The sequence below is a fragment of the Epinephelus lanceolatus genome, chromosome 1, assembly GCF_041903045.1.
Source record: "Epinephelus lanceolatus isolate andai-2023 chromosome 1, ASM4190304v1, whole genome shotgun sequence".
NCBI lineage: Eukaryota > Metazoa > Chordata > Actinopteri > Perciformes > Serranidae > Epinephelus > Epinephelus lanceolatus.
This window is the reverse complement of record NC_135734.1, coordinates 40,238,666-40,256,750: the sequence shown is the minus strand read 5'-3', so window position 1 is coordinate 40,256,750 and position 18,085 is coordinate 40,238,666. Positions and strand designations below refer to the sequence as shown.

Below are 18,085 nucleotides of genomic sequence, written 5' to 3'. Positions count from 1 at the left end.
GCCACAATAGAATACACTAGAATACATCTTTATTGTCCCCCATGGGTGGACATTTTTCTTGGGCTCCATGAACACAAAGAACAATATTGTCAAAGTGGGCAAATGTTGGCTTTGTATGTGTCTGCAAACCATCAGTAATTTACATTTAGAAGTTATCATGTCGCAGATACACTGTGCTTAACACGTGGTTAAGTTTAGCCACAAAAAACATTTGGTTATTATTAGAAAAAGATCCTGTTTTGTCCTAAAATACTTGCTTCTTGTGGCACTATCCCGGCTGTAACTGCAGCAATGTTTTGGTGAAAAACAACAGTTTTTTTATAGCACTATCCCAGGTAGTGTCGTGGAAAAATTCTACAATATGAAAGTGCTTGAATGTCATCATGTATAATAATAGCAACTGTTTGAATGTATAATGCATCCAGGGTCATGGTTTAAGCCTCAGAGTCCTTCACTGTCTGCAGGCAGGCATGTGAGGAGGCTGCAGAGTTTCTGAAGGTTAAGACACTGTCAGATGAGGACCTTGTAGGTGTTTAGACTCCAAAGTCAGACACGTCCGTGTGACATGTGGAATACACTATATAAGGCTGAGTCACTGTTGCTTTAAGTTTTTGGGATGTCTTTGTCCATGCACATATGTTGTGCCAAAGCTTCTCTGATCGGATTTATATTAAACATATATTCAAGTAAGACTTTATTCAATTAGTCGTTAAAATGAAGACTGACCAAGAGTGCAAGTTTTTTCTACATCAGCTGGAAATGCAAAGCTGTCTTTGTAAAAATCATCCACAGTGATGTCTTAGTAAAAGTGGACTACTTTTCATGGCACTTTCCCAGCTGGGAAGGCAATGATGTCTCAGCAACAGACAAACGCTTTTTGTGACACTATCTTGGCAGGAACGGAGTGACGTTTCCACTTTTTGTGGCACTTTCTCTTCCGGAAACAGCAATTTCTCTGCAAAAATACATATTAAACATATAATCAAGTAAGATCAGCTGTGGCTCATTGAGCTTATTTATTAATCATCAAAATGAAGATTGACAAAGAGTACAACTTTTTTCTACATCAGCTAGAATTGCAGCTTCATAAAAAAAAACAACAACACAGTAACGGCTGAAAAAACAGCCGTTATTTGTGGCACTATCGGCTGTAAATGCAGCAGTGAACCAGTGAAAAATAAATGCTTTTTGTTGCACTATTCGGGCTGGTAACACAGCAACGTCTCGGTTAATGACAACTGCTTTTCATGGTACCAAATTTAGCTGGAACTGAGCAGTGTCCCTCTAAATAACATGCACCTTTCATGGCAATATACCGCATAGAAACGTAGCAATGTCTTCATAAAAAACAACTACAGTGATGTCTTATTAAAAAAATGACCGCTTTTTGTGGCACTATCCTGGCAGGAACTGAGCAACGTCTCTGTAGAAATCATCCAGTTTTCATGGCCCTACTGTGACTGGAAACACAGCAATGTCTTGGTAAAAAAAACAACCACAGTGATGCCTTAGTAAAAAAAAAAAAATGACTGTGGCACTAACCCGTCAGGAAATGCAGCAATGTTTTGGTGTTTTTGTGGGACTATCCTGGCTGGAACTGAAGCCCTTTTTAAACAGGAATTGTGCAAAATTGCAGGAAAGCCCAATCAGTCTTTTTTCAGCATTGGTAGTATAAAAACAAAATCAGGGAGTGTGGCAAAATGCCGCCTGCCTACTTTTGTTTATACAGAATGTGCCTTTTTCAGGGCAATGGGGGGCGTGAGCAAGTAACAAAACGTGTAGCTCAGCGTGTGACGTAAACAGTGACGTGGGAGGGAAGCCGTGGCTAGTCAGGCGGCGCTAGTCAGGCGGCGTTTCTCTCGTAAATCGGCCCGTCCTTCACCGTCCCCATCATCTGACAGTTAATGGCCTCTTCGTTTGCGAGGGCAAGGAGGGCGCGCAATTCCTTGTCTCCCCAGTTGCTCATCGTTACAGTGTCTGTCAGGTTTGCGTTTCCCTCTTGCTACTAGCTACTCGCTAATTCCTGCTATCAGCTGTTTCCTGTTTATCCACCGCCAGTGGGCTGCACGAGCAGTGTCATCAACAGTTCCACCCACAAAACGGCCCAACGGCCCATCGCGGAAAATCTGGCAGTGTAAAAGGGGCTTGAGTGACATCTTGGTTAAAAGTATCTGCTTTTCATGGCACTACCTTGGCAGGAACTAAGCGATGTCTGGGTAAAAAATGACTGCTACTGTGTGGCACTATCCTGGCTAGAAACGCAGCCATGTTTCAGTAAAAAAACAACGGCTTATGGTGGCACCTTCCTGTTAAGAAATGCAGCAATTTCTTGGTAAAAAAACCAGCCATTTTTGTGGCACTGCCCCCAGTGGAAACACAGCCATGTTTGGTAGCTAAAAAGCTGCTGAAAGAGGCAGTGATAACTTCCTAAAAAACAACCAGTTTTGTTGTTTGCTGATCTCAAACAGTGGTTTACAGCTTGGCAGATGTCTCGCCTGGGTGTGACATCATCTCCTTAACCTCCAGATGACAAAACCAACCTATATACTACGTCACTTTAGAAATGTTGATATGATACGTATGAACATGGTTTACAGAAACAATTCCAAAATTTGCTTCTGGTGACTTGACTGTTTGACTGAGCTTTTGTACCGTGTATCTGATCTCTGATCAGACCAATCACTAGACGATCTGTGTGAGTGCTGTGACTGTAAAGACGATGACATCTGTCTCACTGTCTCACTGTAGATTTGAAATAGGATTCATCCATGTGTTATTATGATGGCTTTTATTAATACTTCAAATGACAAGTGAAAAAGGGGCCTAATGTTGCACCGTAAGAACTGTTGCATATTGGGTTTGTATCCCTGATGTGCCACAATCTATAACAGCGCATTGATCAAACAAGTGATCATGCACAGAATTTACAACTCCAGATTTAATGAGAGCAACCCACAAAGAGCGAGTGCGTAAGTATGTTTGTATGCAAGTGTATGCGTGTCTTTGTTTGTGTGCCTGTGTGCGTAGGTGAGCGTGTGTGTGTGTGTGTGTGCAACTTTGTGTGTCATTTCTTACAAGCAGGCTCATTATAAAACCAATTAAACCCGCCTTACTCTCATTATTGAGCTGTGAGGCTTAAGGAGAGATTGAGGACCTGTTGTACTCCCAGAGGGCCTCCGCCTGGTCAGCCCTGTTTTAAATGATAAAAAACACTTTTAAATCTGCTGAAATCAAACACCGCGGCTCGGTCACGACGGGTCAGAATTTGTCTGAGCTCATCCCTGCACCCTGGCCTTCAGTCTACCTCATCATCCCAGACTAAAAACACATATGGCTCTGTATCTGTCCTTAGGCGATTGTTTTTCTTTGTATTTTTTACATGGTTTCACCACATAAATATTTACATGCTCTGGTTTCAGTCTATGCTATTTATGAAATGAAGACTGTGGGAAACAATAATGTCAGCTGCCTCCATTACTGCGTGGGATCGTAGTACAGCAGAGGAGGAAAAGAAGGAGGAAGAGGAGGAAGAAAAGACAGGGCAAGAGAAAGAAACCAGACAATGAGCACGAGAGAAAGAAGCTTAGCTCCGAGATAAATCTGTCTATGAAATAACTATTTAAAGGAAAGGATTGTGCACGGTGTCGAGGTAATAAGCAGTGAGAGGCACAGCGTCCTCTGATGATCTAGAATCAACAGACGGTATCGTGTCACCATTGTGCTCATTACTTTGGTGTTTTTGTACGTGGAATACGACGACCCACCCTCCCTGTACCCCCCAATATGTACCCACCCACCCACCCACATAAACACACACACACACACGTTTGCACATATTTTCTCCCTCCCTTCTTCAGTCTTGGCTGGCGGAGCTGACGGTTGGAGTCTGGAGAGACACAGCTGCCTGGAAGGTGGAGGCGTGATTGATTGATGAAGTTTTGGCACCCAGGGGATCCAATCATGTAATCAGTTTGTATTGATTGACTGTCCCCATTGAGAGACTGCTGAGGTTCTGCCACCATATGTGTGAGCCAGACCTGGCACGCGTTCAAAATCTTCTGCAGTCAGATTTGATTTGGGCGGCGAGGTCGCTTAAGTCCACGCGTCAGGATGCACGCAGGGAAGACTGGCATAATCGCACTGCAGACGTTTCGCAACACTCCCACAATCCTCTGCTCCAATTCCTCATTATCTTGCATTTATTTCAATTATTATGATTGAGAAATTAATTCAGCTTTACTGTAATTGCATCACATGGTTAATGATCCAATCTCCCTGGAATTTAAATAGGTCTTCAACCTGGGTTTGCATAGCTAATGAGGGATTTTTTTTTCCTCTAGCTACCCTGCTTCACTCAGACTTTTCTTCCTCATTTCACATTTCTGACTTATATTTCAAGTGTCAAGTTATCATTACTGTGTGATGCAATGCACATCATTCCTGCACCAATGGTGAAAGATGGGATTTCTGAGTGCAAATGAAGGTATTTTTGTGAAATAAAAAATTGAAGAAGCACTGCCTCGTCTTTTTGTGGTTCAAAACACGTTGGGCAATAGTTATGCAACATAAAACAGGGAGACAAGGAGGTTTGTCTTTGTGGTCAGCAGACGAAAAAACTTTAAACACTTTCATTATGTAGGGACTACTACTAACGGGTAGTTTATACCAGCAATAATAAAGGGTTTTTCAGCTTACTCACCATCTTTATAAACAGTTTCACATCCTCACAAGGCTGCCTCTCGACAGCTCCAACATCAGTAAGCCACTTATTACAAAGACAGCCCTGCTTATTTGTTTGCTTCACTGCAACAGCACATCTTGTTTGTAGGCAGAGGTGGGAGAAGAGAAATCGAAAACCCTTCACCAGTGGGCATCTGTTCTCCATGCTTGCATTTAATAAGCCCCCAAAAGATCGCTGCCTGAAAGTCGTTGCAAAGTCAAATTGAGGCCAAGCTCGCCGAACAAGTTTCAGAACTCACAACTGCGTCACGGCTGAAACCTCAGGGGTGGATTTAGGTCAGAGTCGCGTCGGACAACTGAATGAGTAGCTGCAGATGTTTTCTGTGTCCTTCTCTAAGTCTCAACTTTGCAATGAACCTTTTCTTGGTGACATGAATGAATAATGAAGAGGTTTAACTACTGCTGCTCAGTCTGTGACTATGTTTATATATATGTTTATACTGAAAACCACAATATTCCTACTAAGCTGCTCACATGGTTGATGAAACCGAATAATCCGCCAATACTCCCCTTTAAGCCCAGTTAAGACCAGTACAGAAAGATTTGCAAAGAGACAAGATGAAACAGGCAGCTACTTGCAATGAGCTGTTCTGCAACTCTCTAAAAACCTGCCGTTCACACCAATGCAACGACATGAAATGGTGTATCATCTCTATGCAACACCTCTCTGTTCTTCTGTTGTGATTTTCAGCTTTTCAGGTTTATTTTGTGGCTGAATATAATTTGTAGCTTCTTAAAATATGAATGAGGATAGTGATAGTGAGATACTGGCTACAGCTGCATTTGTAGTGATAAAACAGCGAAAAACAGAAACAAAACGAGCATCAGATGGACTGGATTCATAATAAATACACCACAATAATATAAGTAAGCAGCGCCAATAATTAAACAATGAGAATGTGTGTGTGAGGGTGCATAAGCACACACAGCAAGCAGCAGCGGCAGCGACCCACTGTCCGACACCGGCACACTGTGAGGATGGAGACGGAGGGCTCAGCAGGGACAGACATGCCGTCCAACCAACAGACTTCACTATAGCCAACTGGCTGTACAAACAGGTGACGTGCCTTACGTTATAAAACCAGCAGCTGGCGATTTGACCAGCTGAGTTGCAGGTGACGCCATCAGCCATCTTGAGTTGAGCTCAGACAGCCTGTTCACACTGCTGCAACTTTTCTCTCCAATGTTCTGAAACGGTTTTATCTTGTCACGAATCTTTGGTCTGAACTGGGCTTTACATGCAGCAGTGCATACTCAGATTAACATGCCCTATTATGTCGTTTATCATGTCAAAAATCTGGAAAAGTGGTGCAGCTGTTGCTTGTCCTTGGCGTTCCCCACCAGTGGCGGACTTGTTCAACTGTGTGAACATAGTCTGAGTGGGCGGAAGTTCGCTGCATAGATCAGCCTCTCATTGGGCGGAACGAGCCACCTGCTGAAGTCCCGCCCTACCACCTCTGGTTGTGTAGCAGTTTTCAACCGTTTTCAACACGTCCTTTACTAACTTTTGCGGTGTTTGATCTTGCGGGGATGTAGCCATTTTTCTGCCATGGTTCGTGTCCTGTAGGTGATATTTTTGTGGGCGTGTTACACCAAAACCTGCTTCCCCCTGGCAATATTTTTGCAAGCGCACCATTGCTGTGGCACCGCCCAGAACGATTGTGATTGGTTGAAAGAAATAAAAAAGCCAGGGCGTTTTTTTCTCCAATCTTAAAGTGAGAGTCGGCCCAGCCAGACCTTTCTTTTCTTGAGAAAGGTCTGGTGAGCGAGACTAGCGTGAACACAGCCTCCCTCTTTCCTTCCTTTAACCACCTCATTAAAAATGTCAGTGTTTTGATATTTGAACCTGTTAATATCCAAGTCTTCATAATGTTTAAAAGTATGTGTGTTTCTCCTTCCAACCACAAATGAGGGCTTTTCTTTTGGGCATGTATCTCTACCCCACAGCCTTGCAAACTGTTTGTTGGTTTGTGTACAATGTATCCATGACAATGCACAGAGCTGATTGTTAACAGGTAAGAGGTCATGTGTTGCAAACTGCGGTAAAAACCACAGTTGAAATGCATATTCCAAATTGGCTGTATTCATGTCCAAAGAATGCTCCTAAAACCAGACTAATAGCGGCACATCCCATGTCTTAATCAGCCTAATTTAGAATATCCAAATAGAATATGCTGTTTACATGACCCGTATCAAATTAAATAATAATGGGATATTATTGTGGATGTAAACATAGCCTGTAGGGTTTTGCGTTCAGTAAGAATTTATTTGTATATTGTCAGTGATTTACTTCTTACTCCCCCTATACATATGAAGCAGCTGTTTTGTGTGTCATCTCACATAAGCAGCTCCTCTGTTAATGAGCTAATGTTCTAATTGATTGCTACACTTGAGGAGAGTTTATTTACAACTGATTATTAGATAAGTCTATTTGTCATCATAATACAAAATGTAAATGGCTTCTACAAGAGGACGTTTCCTGCAGTTGGTGACTTTGCAGAAATGGTTTGACTAATGTAAACAAATGTTTGTTTGCAACACAATGTAGTGACGGGACTGATTCTCGAGTTGACACATGTAAATGCAACGAATCTGTCAAAGGTTTCACGTTTTGCAAAATATGGTGTTTTTCTGTGACACTCCGTTCTTTGCACCTCCTAAAGCTATTGCTGCTGCCCCACAAACCCTCTCTTCATCTATTACCAGTCATCAAGTTCACATTAAAAAAGCTAATATATTAATTTTAGTGCATAGATTCAGCCTCCCGCTTGCATGTAAGGAGGCTATGTAAGCTCAATACAGTTTCACAGAAAGGTCACTTACCAGCTGTCATTCTGTGAGGGACTCCCTCTCTCTCCTTGGCTCTGCCTTCCCTATGCTCCTTGCTACTTTTCTATCCATCGAACTTTAACCCTTTGCCTCCCACTCGGAAACCCCCAGACGGCACTATGACTCCCACTCATAGCCTCAAGTATGTGCATAACATCTAGTCCTAAACTAAACTGAACTGGTTACCTCGGCAGACTTGTGCTGCATTAAAGTGGTGTTGGAATAATCTGAAAAATTAGTTCCTAATTCTACTTCATTCCTCATCTGATCTATTTTGTTGCACTTCACTATCAGCGAGCTGCTTAACACACTGAGCAATAAAATACAAACAATTTTCTTTGTAGGCAACACATGACAACACAAAGACCAAGCCACACCAAATCGACCTCAGAGAAATGAAAGCTGGCTTTGCGTCGCCTTACATTATCTGTGTCTCAGCCAAAAAGTTGCACATGAACACACCGGAAAGACTTCAACTGACGGCCAACCAGCATGTATGTTCTGTGCCTGTGTAAGAGAAAATAACTCTCTAGTTATTAATAACTCGATGCTAGTTAGCACATAACAACACAATCCAGTGTTCAGAGAACAAAGCATACTTATTTTGCGCCAGTGAACATCACAAACCATCATGACCCATTTCTGCTAAAGAGCTCAATGGCAAAAGACAAATAATCTATTATAAGCCTTCTGTAACAAGTTTGTTTTGGTCTCACTCCCTTTTGACTTTAGCTCATTGTTTACTTTCCTCACGTCCGTTTCTCTAAACTAAGCTGAATTGCCAATAAGAGTGATTTCATTAGACTCTGCCACTGCTGATGCCAAGAAAAAATTTGACGGGGGTCGATGAGGGGCAAGGTTGCAGGACACACCACAGTGACTAGGGTGACAGATGCTCACCGATGGCCCAACATGTACCAACTACCAACCGTCAACTTGTGTCAGGGCCTTAAAGCTCACGAACACACAGAATGAAAGAATGCTCGTCCAGGGAGTAAATGAAGGCACCTTTACCCTTGGCTGGCGGAGGTCTCGACACGAGTCTGATTCTATCGCCTCTCGTTCGCTCACTGTTGCAGGCAGTGTAAGCAGTACCCTATGTGAAGCCAATGGGAGGGAGGGAAAAGTCAGGAGAGTATTCAGATTCAGATTTTCTGACCCTGTCTTGAATGATTTGTTCATTCATTTTTGCCCATCACTATCACATTGAAATTATCTGAAATGTCTGCTATTGCAGCAATCCCCCAAAGTGAAAAAACTCATGGTTCCTTATGAGTTTTATAACCATTTGAAGCAAGAAAATGTACCCAACTCTGGGAGATAAAAAGTTAAATTAGGTGGTCATCCAACTGAGAACACCACTGTTTATCTCTTTTCTTATAAAGCTGACATTTAAAGAAAATGTTCTCATAACACCAGTGTTTTGGGGCGACACTGGGAGCATACTGATGCAAAAGGAAACGCGCGGAGAATACAAATTGATATACAGCAGACGACGGATGTCACTCTACAAAAGTGGAGTAACCATTTAGTCACTGTGTCCTGCAGCGAGGCATTCACTGTCTCCCTGCCTCTGTGTTTGTCTGTGTCTCTGCAGATCAGAGTGGACGGTCCTCTGGAGGGAGGAGTGCTCTACGAGACAGTGACCGTGATGAAGGATAGCAGCCCCATCCTCCGGGACATGGCCTTCTCCCTGGACAGGAACTCTCTCTATGTCATGTCTGACAATCAGGTGAGGAAACGCCCTCGTGTTGCTGCTGCTGTCAGGAGAAACGCTAAGCAGGGGGGGTTGATGTAGCGAGGAGCAAGACCATCCTTCAGCTGGAGGCTCGCAAGTTCCTGCCCCTGTGACAGGGAGCGCTCGCCATGCTGACACGTCCTTGAGCGAGATACAGTATATGTGGGTTTAGTGGTTTTACTTGACATGAAAAAGGTACAGCATGGGAATATTTTTGCCAACGGGTCAGTGAAATATGCGTGTGTGTTTAGGTACAAAACTCACAAGTACAGGGTTCACACACATTTTTACCAATGAATTTCCATAAATCTTCAGTGCCTTTAAGGGAAATTTTCATGACTATACAACATCTGTGCATCATCTTACACGAAAAATAAGAATGTAAAAATTTACCAGCAGTTTCTTGAATTAAGGGGCCAGTCCAAATGTACATACACTGTATACGGGTACTTGGGTTTAACACATGTAAATGTGGGAGCTATGTGGCCACTGGGAAAACCATTACCTAAAATACCTGGCTTCATGACTTTTAGGAATCACTGTAGCACTCATAGTACCTCTGCAGGTGGGGCTTTGTCTCTGGACACAGCACCCGAAATGGTTTGTTTGATGGCGGACGAGAGGAAAGCTCTGCAGCTGGCAGTAGGGCTGTCCCCTTACAGTCGACCAAACATTAGTCAACCGTAAAGGTCATTAGTCAGCAAGATTTCATTGGTCGCTTAGTCGCAGAAGAAAAAATAAATCAAAACCTTTATGACTGGACCATGTGAGAATTTAATTTGAAAAGACAGATACAGGAAGAAACCTGCCACCGCGTTCTTGAAAGCTGGCATGAAAAAGGAAATCCAAAGTGTGGGATCATTTTGAGAAGGTGAAGGACGAACCCAAGGTGATATGTAAACTCATCTTCATTGGTCGACTACAAACATGACGTATCATCTGAAACATGGAAGTAGCTACATGCCCATTAGCCCACAGCGTCATTAACAGGCGGCTCGCTCAGTGTGTGACGTGCACTTGTAGATAAAATATAGGCCTATATTAATGAAGGGTCATTAGTACGGTTTTGTATTTCTCTGTAATGTAGCACAGTGTTAACAATGTTACTGATACTATTCTTTCTCACACCTTCAACTCAAACCATTGTGTTGCCCCGCCCACAATATATAATTTAATAATTAAATTAATATCGTAAACATGCGGGCAACTAGACGACTAATGGCCCTGAATGAGGACTATTGGTTGACTAGGAAAATTCTTAGTCAGGGGCAGTCCTAGCTGGCAGCGGGTGTCACATTGGTCAAGGGGGTTGATATTCCCAGCAGCAGTAGCCTGGTGCTTAACCTTAGCTCTTTTAGCGTGGCTAGCTGGTTCTGCGTCCTCCGTGTTCGTAATATTGAGAGTTTAACCAAACAGTCAGCTTTGTGCACATCCCAGGGCCTCATCTTTTTCAAGCCATGTCTTATACTTGTCCAAATGATGCTGACATAAAAACAAAAAAAATTCCTGGCATTGCATGAATTAACATCTTGACTAAGTAGAAGCTGCAACCCAGTTTGGACTCTGACGTAACTCACACAGAGAACAACATAACGTCAAGTGGCGTGACTGATGTGCCCCAAAATTAACACCATATATACAGTACATATACTCTATTATACGGTAATTTGTGAAGCAAATTTTATGACTTTTAGAAAATGTTCTGGGTTTATTTTCAGGCCTGCTATTTTCAAATTCCATTACTTTTTCAGGTTTGACCGTACGAACCCTATAAGTAATCCCAATTTTCAGAGGATTTGATTGGCTCCAGATTATCAGGATATTGCAGAAAGAAATATTTGCCTTTTTCCCCCCCCGAAACCAGCATTTCAGTTCCCTTATTATCATGCAAAGTTTGGAAATTAGTAGTAAAACAGTTTTAAATCAAAAACATTAATTTATGTTGAATGTTAAATTAATGCTATTTATTTGGAATCCTACCAGATGATTACAACTCCCAAACACTCGCGCTGTGTGTCTACAGTAGGGATTGTTAAATATGCAGGCTGTGTGTAAGGGGATGGACCACTGTTCTAATTACTTATCCATGCGAATCGACTTACAGTGCATGCATCTTTTGTACATGACACACACACACATATATATCCCATAGAAAACCATTAGCGGCTTTCTTTTTCTGTGTGGCTGTGCCCCCCACCCCCACTCCCTCGTCTGCTCCTCACTTGGCCCGGCATCACAGAGGCGAGCAGTTGTTGTTGTTGTTGGACGATATTCTCTGCACTCATTGGAGATAAGAGTGAACAGTGGTAATCACTTTCAACTCCCATCAAGTGATTATTTTGGCGCAGCTGCGTGGCACTGTGAAATGGGATTAGGTGTCAGTGCGGCCAAAAAAAAAAAGCCCCTATCACTGCTCTCAGTTGTCTTCTGACTGCTGGAATGTATTGAGCCGAAGTTACAGGACAGACAGGCAAAGGGCATCGGGACAATTGCAGTCGTGTCAGTTATTTCCGCGCAGCTCCAAAACTCTTTTCTGGGAGCTTGAAAAACAGTCCGAAAAACCTATATAAGTGTCAAGTTAAAAAAACAAGAGATGTCATGTGAAGAGCGAGGGAGAATAGAGACAGTATTGTGTTGAATACTGTCTTCTGAAACAAATCAAGGCAGCTCTTCCTTCTGTGTGATAGACTGGAAGAGACAGAACATCACTTATTGATGAGCTCTGGTCGTTCAAGGAGAGACACATGCTTCCTTCAAGGAGATAGCCGGCTACTCTCTTCACTCCGCCTCCAGTGACACATAATAACCGAGCATAAACCAAACGCGGCTCGGCCGGGGCATTTTCTCTCAATATTAGAACAGCTTTGGCTTTGTAGCCCTCAGGAGCTCGGAGCAGAGTAAAGCCTTCCTCTTTCTGTCTCCCTCCCCATCTTTGCTCAGCTCTCCCTTCAGACTTTTCCCGCAGCTCGGGTAAGGAATCCCCCGGGGAGAGGGCTTCACTCGCAGATTTCCCACATTTCTGGTAGATCCCAGAGATGATAGATTTTCTGATTCCTGGGAGCCAAACAATACAGGAATGATGTGGAATGAGAAGCGAGGCACAGACAGATTTGGCTGAGATCAGCCGACCCTTGTGGAATAACAATGAGCTTCTCTGTCTCCTGCCGAGTGAAACACGCAGGGTTAGCATGATGATGAAGAGTGAGGAGAGAAAAGAGGGAATCAGTGTGTGTGTGTGTGTGTGTGTGTGTGTGTGCTTGTGTCTGTGTCCGCACCAAAACATCATTTGGGAACCATTATTGATATGAAGAGAAAAAAAAAAATCTTCACAGCAGTTAATCTTTTTTTCCTCCTCACTGTGTGCCTTTAGTTTGATCATGTCTAAGAATAGAAATGCTCAGTATCCAAACACACAATCACCTCACTGAATGTCACTCGTCTGTCTGTGAAATGATGGTGGAGGCTTTAAACCTTGGAGAAGGGGGGAAACTGCTGCAGGGTTTTTCCAGGGCAATCTCTCAAAGTGCCACTCTGTAAAATATAAAATCTTTGCTTGAAATCCCACCCACCTACTTCTTTGTTTCTCTCCACCTCTGTCTGTCTGTCTGTCTGTCTGCCCTCTCTCACCTGTATGGCAGTGTACAGTACAGCAGTGGTCTACAGCCTTTGTTTCAGATGAGCTCATGCGCCCCTTTAGCTAAACTGTGCTAATTTAAATGGATTTTAAACTGGATGTTGGTTCCTGTTTAAACCTGGTGTGAACATGCGTCCCCAGGTGATTGAATCACTTATGGACAGCTCTAAGTACAGGTGTGAATGCACCTGATGCATTCTCAGTGCGTCTTGAGATCTGATCCCTCCGGCTACAATCAAAGGTGGTATGGGACACATATGGCCAAATTCTTTTAGCCTTATAGGTGTAAATTTTGGAGGGACACAAAGGACACATCCTCCTAAATACTGAACATGAGCATTTATCGCCTGGTAAGACCATCCTGATGATGTGAGCTCAACTTTGTGTGTCACTCTCTGTATCAGTCTGGACCTGATGTCACCCCAAACACTTTCCAGAATTAAAATCCAGTCGCGGCCAGTCAGGGACCCGCACCATAGTGGACAATGTAAGCAGCCAAACAGGAAATGCATTGTAGCGGATGACATAAAATGCAGGCCGCAGCTTGCAGAACAGTAGTGGCGGCTCCCAAAGCAACAAGCGCTAACTCTAACATTAATAGAGTTGTAAGTCCTCCAACTGGATTTAGCAAAAGCTTGACTTATCGAGTGGGTCCGTTGGTGATGAAGATGTTTCCTGGTGTTTTGTTACGCTGATTAGCTGAAGGAGTTTGTCTGCCAAGGCGAGTAATTCCACCCATTGAAAGTGTTTGGGGCTGCACCACGTCCAGACAGATAGAAAGAGCGAAATAGAATGTTGATCAGGATGGTCTTACCAGGCTAGTGCATCTGTCCCCCACAAAGAAAACATGACAGTAGCAGAGGACTTGACAAAATTAAAGAGATTTACTCTGTAAATTGATGCAGGAGAGGCTCCACTGGTGTGTAAAACTCACTAGGATGCAGGAAATCAAGTGTTTAATGCACAAATCTTCTGGTGGCCGACCTGAAATCCTCCATTTCATATGCATCGTACCCCAATGTTGAACTAAACCTATGCCATTAGTTTTTCAGCAGTGTGTACACTAAGGTCAATGTCTGCCCAGTTAGCATGAGCTAAAGGTCCCAACAAACTCACACTGACACTGAAATGACTCGACTTTATTGTTATTAAGCCTTAGGTAATGTTAGCCATGTGATGCTAACAGCTAACCCTGTCAGTCACTACGGTTACATGATGGCTTCTCATTTGGAATGAAATAAATCTGAATGAAATAATTCAGAATTAAAGTCTTTCCAGGTAGTCTACATGGGAAATATTCATTCCGAATGAGGGTTTACACGGGAGATCAGTTTAATCGCCTTTATTCAGGTCTGCGCAAGGTTTGGGGCAGGGAAGGTTTCTGATTGGATAGGGGGCGGGGCGGATGTTACGTGTTTACGTTTACCGGAAGAAAACACTGTAGTCCTCGCTCCGGATAACAAGATGCTTGACGACGCCGTTCTTAGTGCCTTTTTCGGGCCTGTTTTGCTTATATTCTTGAAGCAGCAGTACGAAAACAACCTTGTTCTGCTAATGCTTCATCTGTTGAGGAGGAGAAGGGAGGCAGAAGACCGTGCTGTGGAGAATGGAAACCGGTGAGTGCAACGAGTCCGACTGCTCTAGCTCAGCCCGTTGCTATGCAGCCCGTTGCTATGCGCGCTATATACGTCATCGCACCAGAAGGGCAAGGAAACGAGCATGCTCAGAAAGACCGGAATGTACTTAAAGAGGAATGAGTGTATACATGCACACAAAATTCTTTCATTCGGAATGAGAAACGGAATAAACCACCCCCTTTAATCGGATTTAATTTTCAATCGGAATGACCATTTACATGACCACTTTTAATCGGAATGGCCTTTCATTCCGATTAAAAGTGGAATTAAACTGTCCATGTAAACGTACTGACTGTGTGTGTTGGGTGGACTCTCATCAACTGTCTGCGCTGAGCTCACGACCCTGCAGCACTGGTCTCCAAGCAGCGTGCGCTCAAATGTGCTCAAAGCATAAAAAACCTGGACTTTGCAAATGGAGCTGATGCAGTTTTTTATGCATATAGGGCAGGGAAGAAAGATCCAATCACAAGTGGTCACTCGAGATGCATGTGGAGATACATTCTAGTGCCAGGTGTGAACACACAGGCTTAGAGCCGTCCTCCTGTGATCGAATCACCCATGACACATGGTAATACAAGGTGTAAACAGGCTCTTATTCAACACTGTTAATTAGGTTCAGCCAGGCTTACATTGCACCACAAACAACAGACATTACAACCATTTTCAGCACTTTTAATTAACAACTTCAACTTCTCTGCTCACCTGCTGACTAGTTTTGATGAACTCTGAATCCCAGCAGATGGTGTTCAGGTGTTATTTGACCTGGGTCGGTGGGAGGTGTACCCTGTGCTGTTGGCCCTCTGTAGCTGGGAGTTTACTGGTTATTGAGACAGTAAATATACTAAAGATCAGCCTTGCATTAATTTGCAATCCTGTTTGTTAAATATCCAGATTTTTTACAACTTAAAGTTTACTGAATTTTATAATTTCAACAATAAAAAAATACATAATAGAAAACCAACAACACAATCTCAGAACAACAAAACAAAAAAGGCTTGTAGGATTGACTGATACTAAAAATTAAGTAGAATCAAGAGACAACAGCAAAATAAACAATAAACTACATGTAAAACTAAACTACAATAAACATGTTAAGTAACTTTGTCAGATGTCAACCGTACTGCTGTTAACTGTCAACTTATAGTCCTTAAAAGATGAGTGTTTAAACAGTGTCCATACAATGTTTCCTTCAGCTGTGTCATCGCCACATCTACCCTCCTGCCTGTATGACAGTCTACAGTTGGGGTGAGCGATACGGCCCTAAAATAATATCACGATATTTCAAGGTATTTTTGCGATAATGATATTCTTGACGATATGACAAATTAGTAAATAAATAAATAAAAATACAGTAAAAACGAAACTAAAATGATCTCATTTCTTTAGTTTGGGAACAACAACAGTAACTCACAGTGAGATTCAGATTCTGTATACAATATTAATAGTTCAACAAAATAAAATCCACCACAAATGACACATTTAAACTTCTCCCAAATATAAAAAATGTCCCCTGGGATCTATATATATATATAAATCAACAAGTGATTTCCTTCTTTCAGTAAAATCCTAAATGATTGAGTTGTTTTTTTTCCACCTGGACCTTTATGCTCTGCCATTTCTCCTCTAATCATCACACCTGTGACAGGCTGTTATGATACCACAACTATCACACATTCACATATATGTCGTTTTTTGTCGAGCTGCGAGCATTACATGACCAAAGGTTTATGACAAAATCATTCAATGACGCCCACTCCTGTGTGCGCACGGCGAGAGAGGAGAGGGAGAGACGCTGTGCTGCTGCCAGAGGAGCCGCTGACTGAGTTCCCTCTGAGCTGTAACTCGCTAAAAGAGTCTGAGAAGTGCAGGGCTGTTCATAAAACATTCAGGACGCCACAGTTTATTCCACACTACTGAAGCTGCTCCTCTTTTTGGAACCACCGCAGAGTCTGTGATAATTTCGCTTTCAGCCGTGCTTGCTGTTGCCATGGGTAACAGTATGATGTCAATATGTCAGCAAGCCCGAAATATCGCAAGTATCATGATATGAATTTTTCATATATTAAAAAGTATACCGGAATTATCGTAGGCGAGATGATATGGCGCTCCCCTAGTCTACAGAGCTGTATACACTACAGTGAAAGTGACTCCGTATCATGCAATAACATGGTGTACCTAACAGTTATTAATAGAAGCACCCCTCATGTATTTTATGAGCCCCATACTTAACAAAATCACTCAACCTAATTCTCAGAAAGGTGTGTTCACTGGTTCCCCCGTAGTGAGTGAAATCACAGGAACACCCCCCATTTATTATTTGTCTGCCTCATTTATTAAGCTGTAGGATGTTCTCTTAAACCATGCCCAGTTTTTTAAATACAAAATCATTATTTTTTAATTAATTCTTGGCAATTAGCTACTCTAAAAAATGTCCAAACACCCCTTGGCAACACCAGAAGATGTCCCTGGTTGGGAATCACTGCTGTGCAGCATGTGCGCTTACAAGGCTCTGAGGAAGGGAAAGAGGAAATGTAATGTAGTGTAACTGCTGTCTATAAACAATAAGTGCACAATGATAGAGTCAGTGATGTGGTTTTTATGACCTCTGCTTTGCAGGAAATCAAAGCAGAACAAAAGTGCACACAATGAGGAACTTAAATTAAACATCAATCTGTGTTAAATCTGATCCAGTCTGTTAAAATGTAATTTGTTATTGTGAGTATCACAATTAGCCTCAGGTCTGATTTTCTTTTATTCATGAATTTCTATTTCAAACAGTGATTTTTTTTTCTAATTTTAGGGAAACTACTTGTTAGTTTTTCTAAAGCTGTACAGTGAGATCTGGTTTTAACAACGTGGAATAAACTGTTTTATTTCTATTCTTGCTGAGTCCTCACAACGCACTCCTGGATATGACCAGATAACCCCGTCACCGTTGGTATTATGTGATGGCAGTGGATTTTCCAGAGCCAGACTGAGGATATAGGATGACAGTAGTGCAGGGGTCTAAAAGCCTGCATGTGCATCTGACAGCATTCGTAAAGTTCCAGTAAATCCGGATGAAAGTGTTAGAGTGATAGTGAACTGATAAGATGATAAGATCGAGAATTAGTGTGAGGGCATCCCAGATGTTGTGAAAAGATAAGGATTTTGTAATTCCCAAAGCTGGAAAAGTGGACGTGATCATCCAACTGTGCCGCGGCACAACGCCGGAAAACATTAAAAAGCAGCCAGACTGAGATTTCGCCTCACGGGAGAAGAGCGTTTTCATTGGTTTTCTGTGTTTGCTTTAAATGATCAGTTTCTCCTGAAAGAAATTATCTCAGAGAAGACAAGACAAACAAAAGCTTGATGAGAAATATGACTGATCATGAATGATTCATGAGGAAACTACAGTACATTGAACATAAACCGAGGATGAAGGCTTAATTCAGAGATTCATGATGGTAGAAAGATGATAGAAAAGCACAGTGTCTTCATTATACTGTGAAGTTAAGCTCATCTTCA

The 18,085-nt window shown here is 42.4% G+C and overlaps 1 protein-coding gene across 1 annotated transcript in view; it reads left to right on the top strand.

Moving 5' to 3' along the window:
* Positions 1–18,085, top strand: part of LOC117256505 (plexin-A2-like) — a 143,820-nt gene that overhangs the window by 40,592 nt on the left and 85,143 nt on the right. Inside the window, exon 4 of the mRNA XM_033625950.2 lies at positions 9,167–9,301. Within this exon, the coding sequence (XP_033481841.1) occupies positions 9,167–9,301 (135 nt within the window). The remainder of the gene's footprint in view (positions 1–9,166; positions 9,302–18,085) is intronic.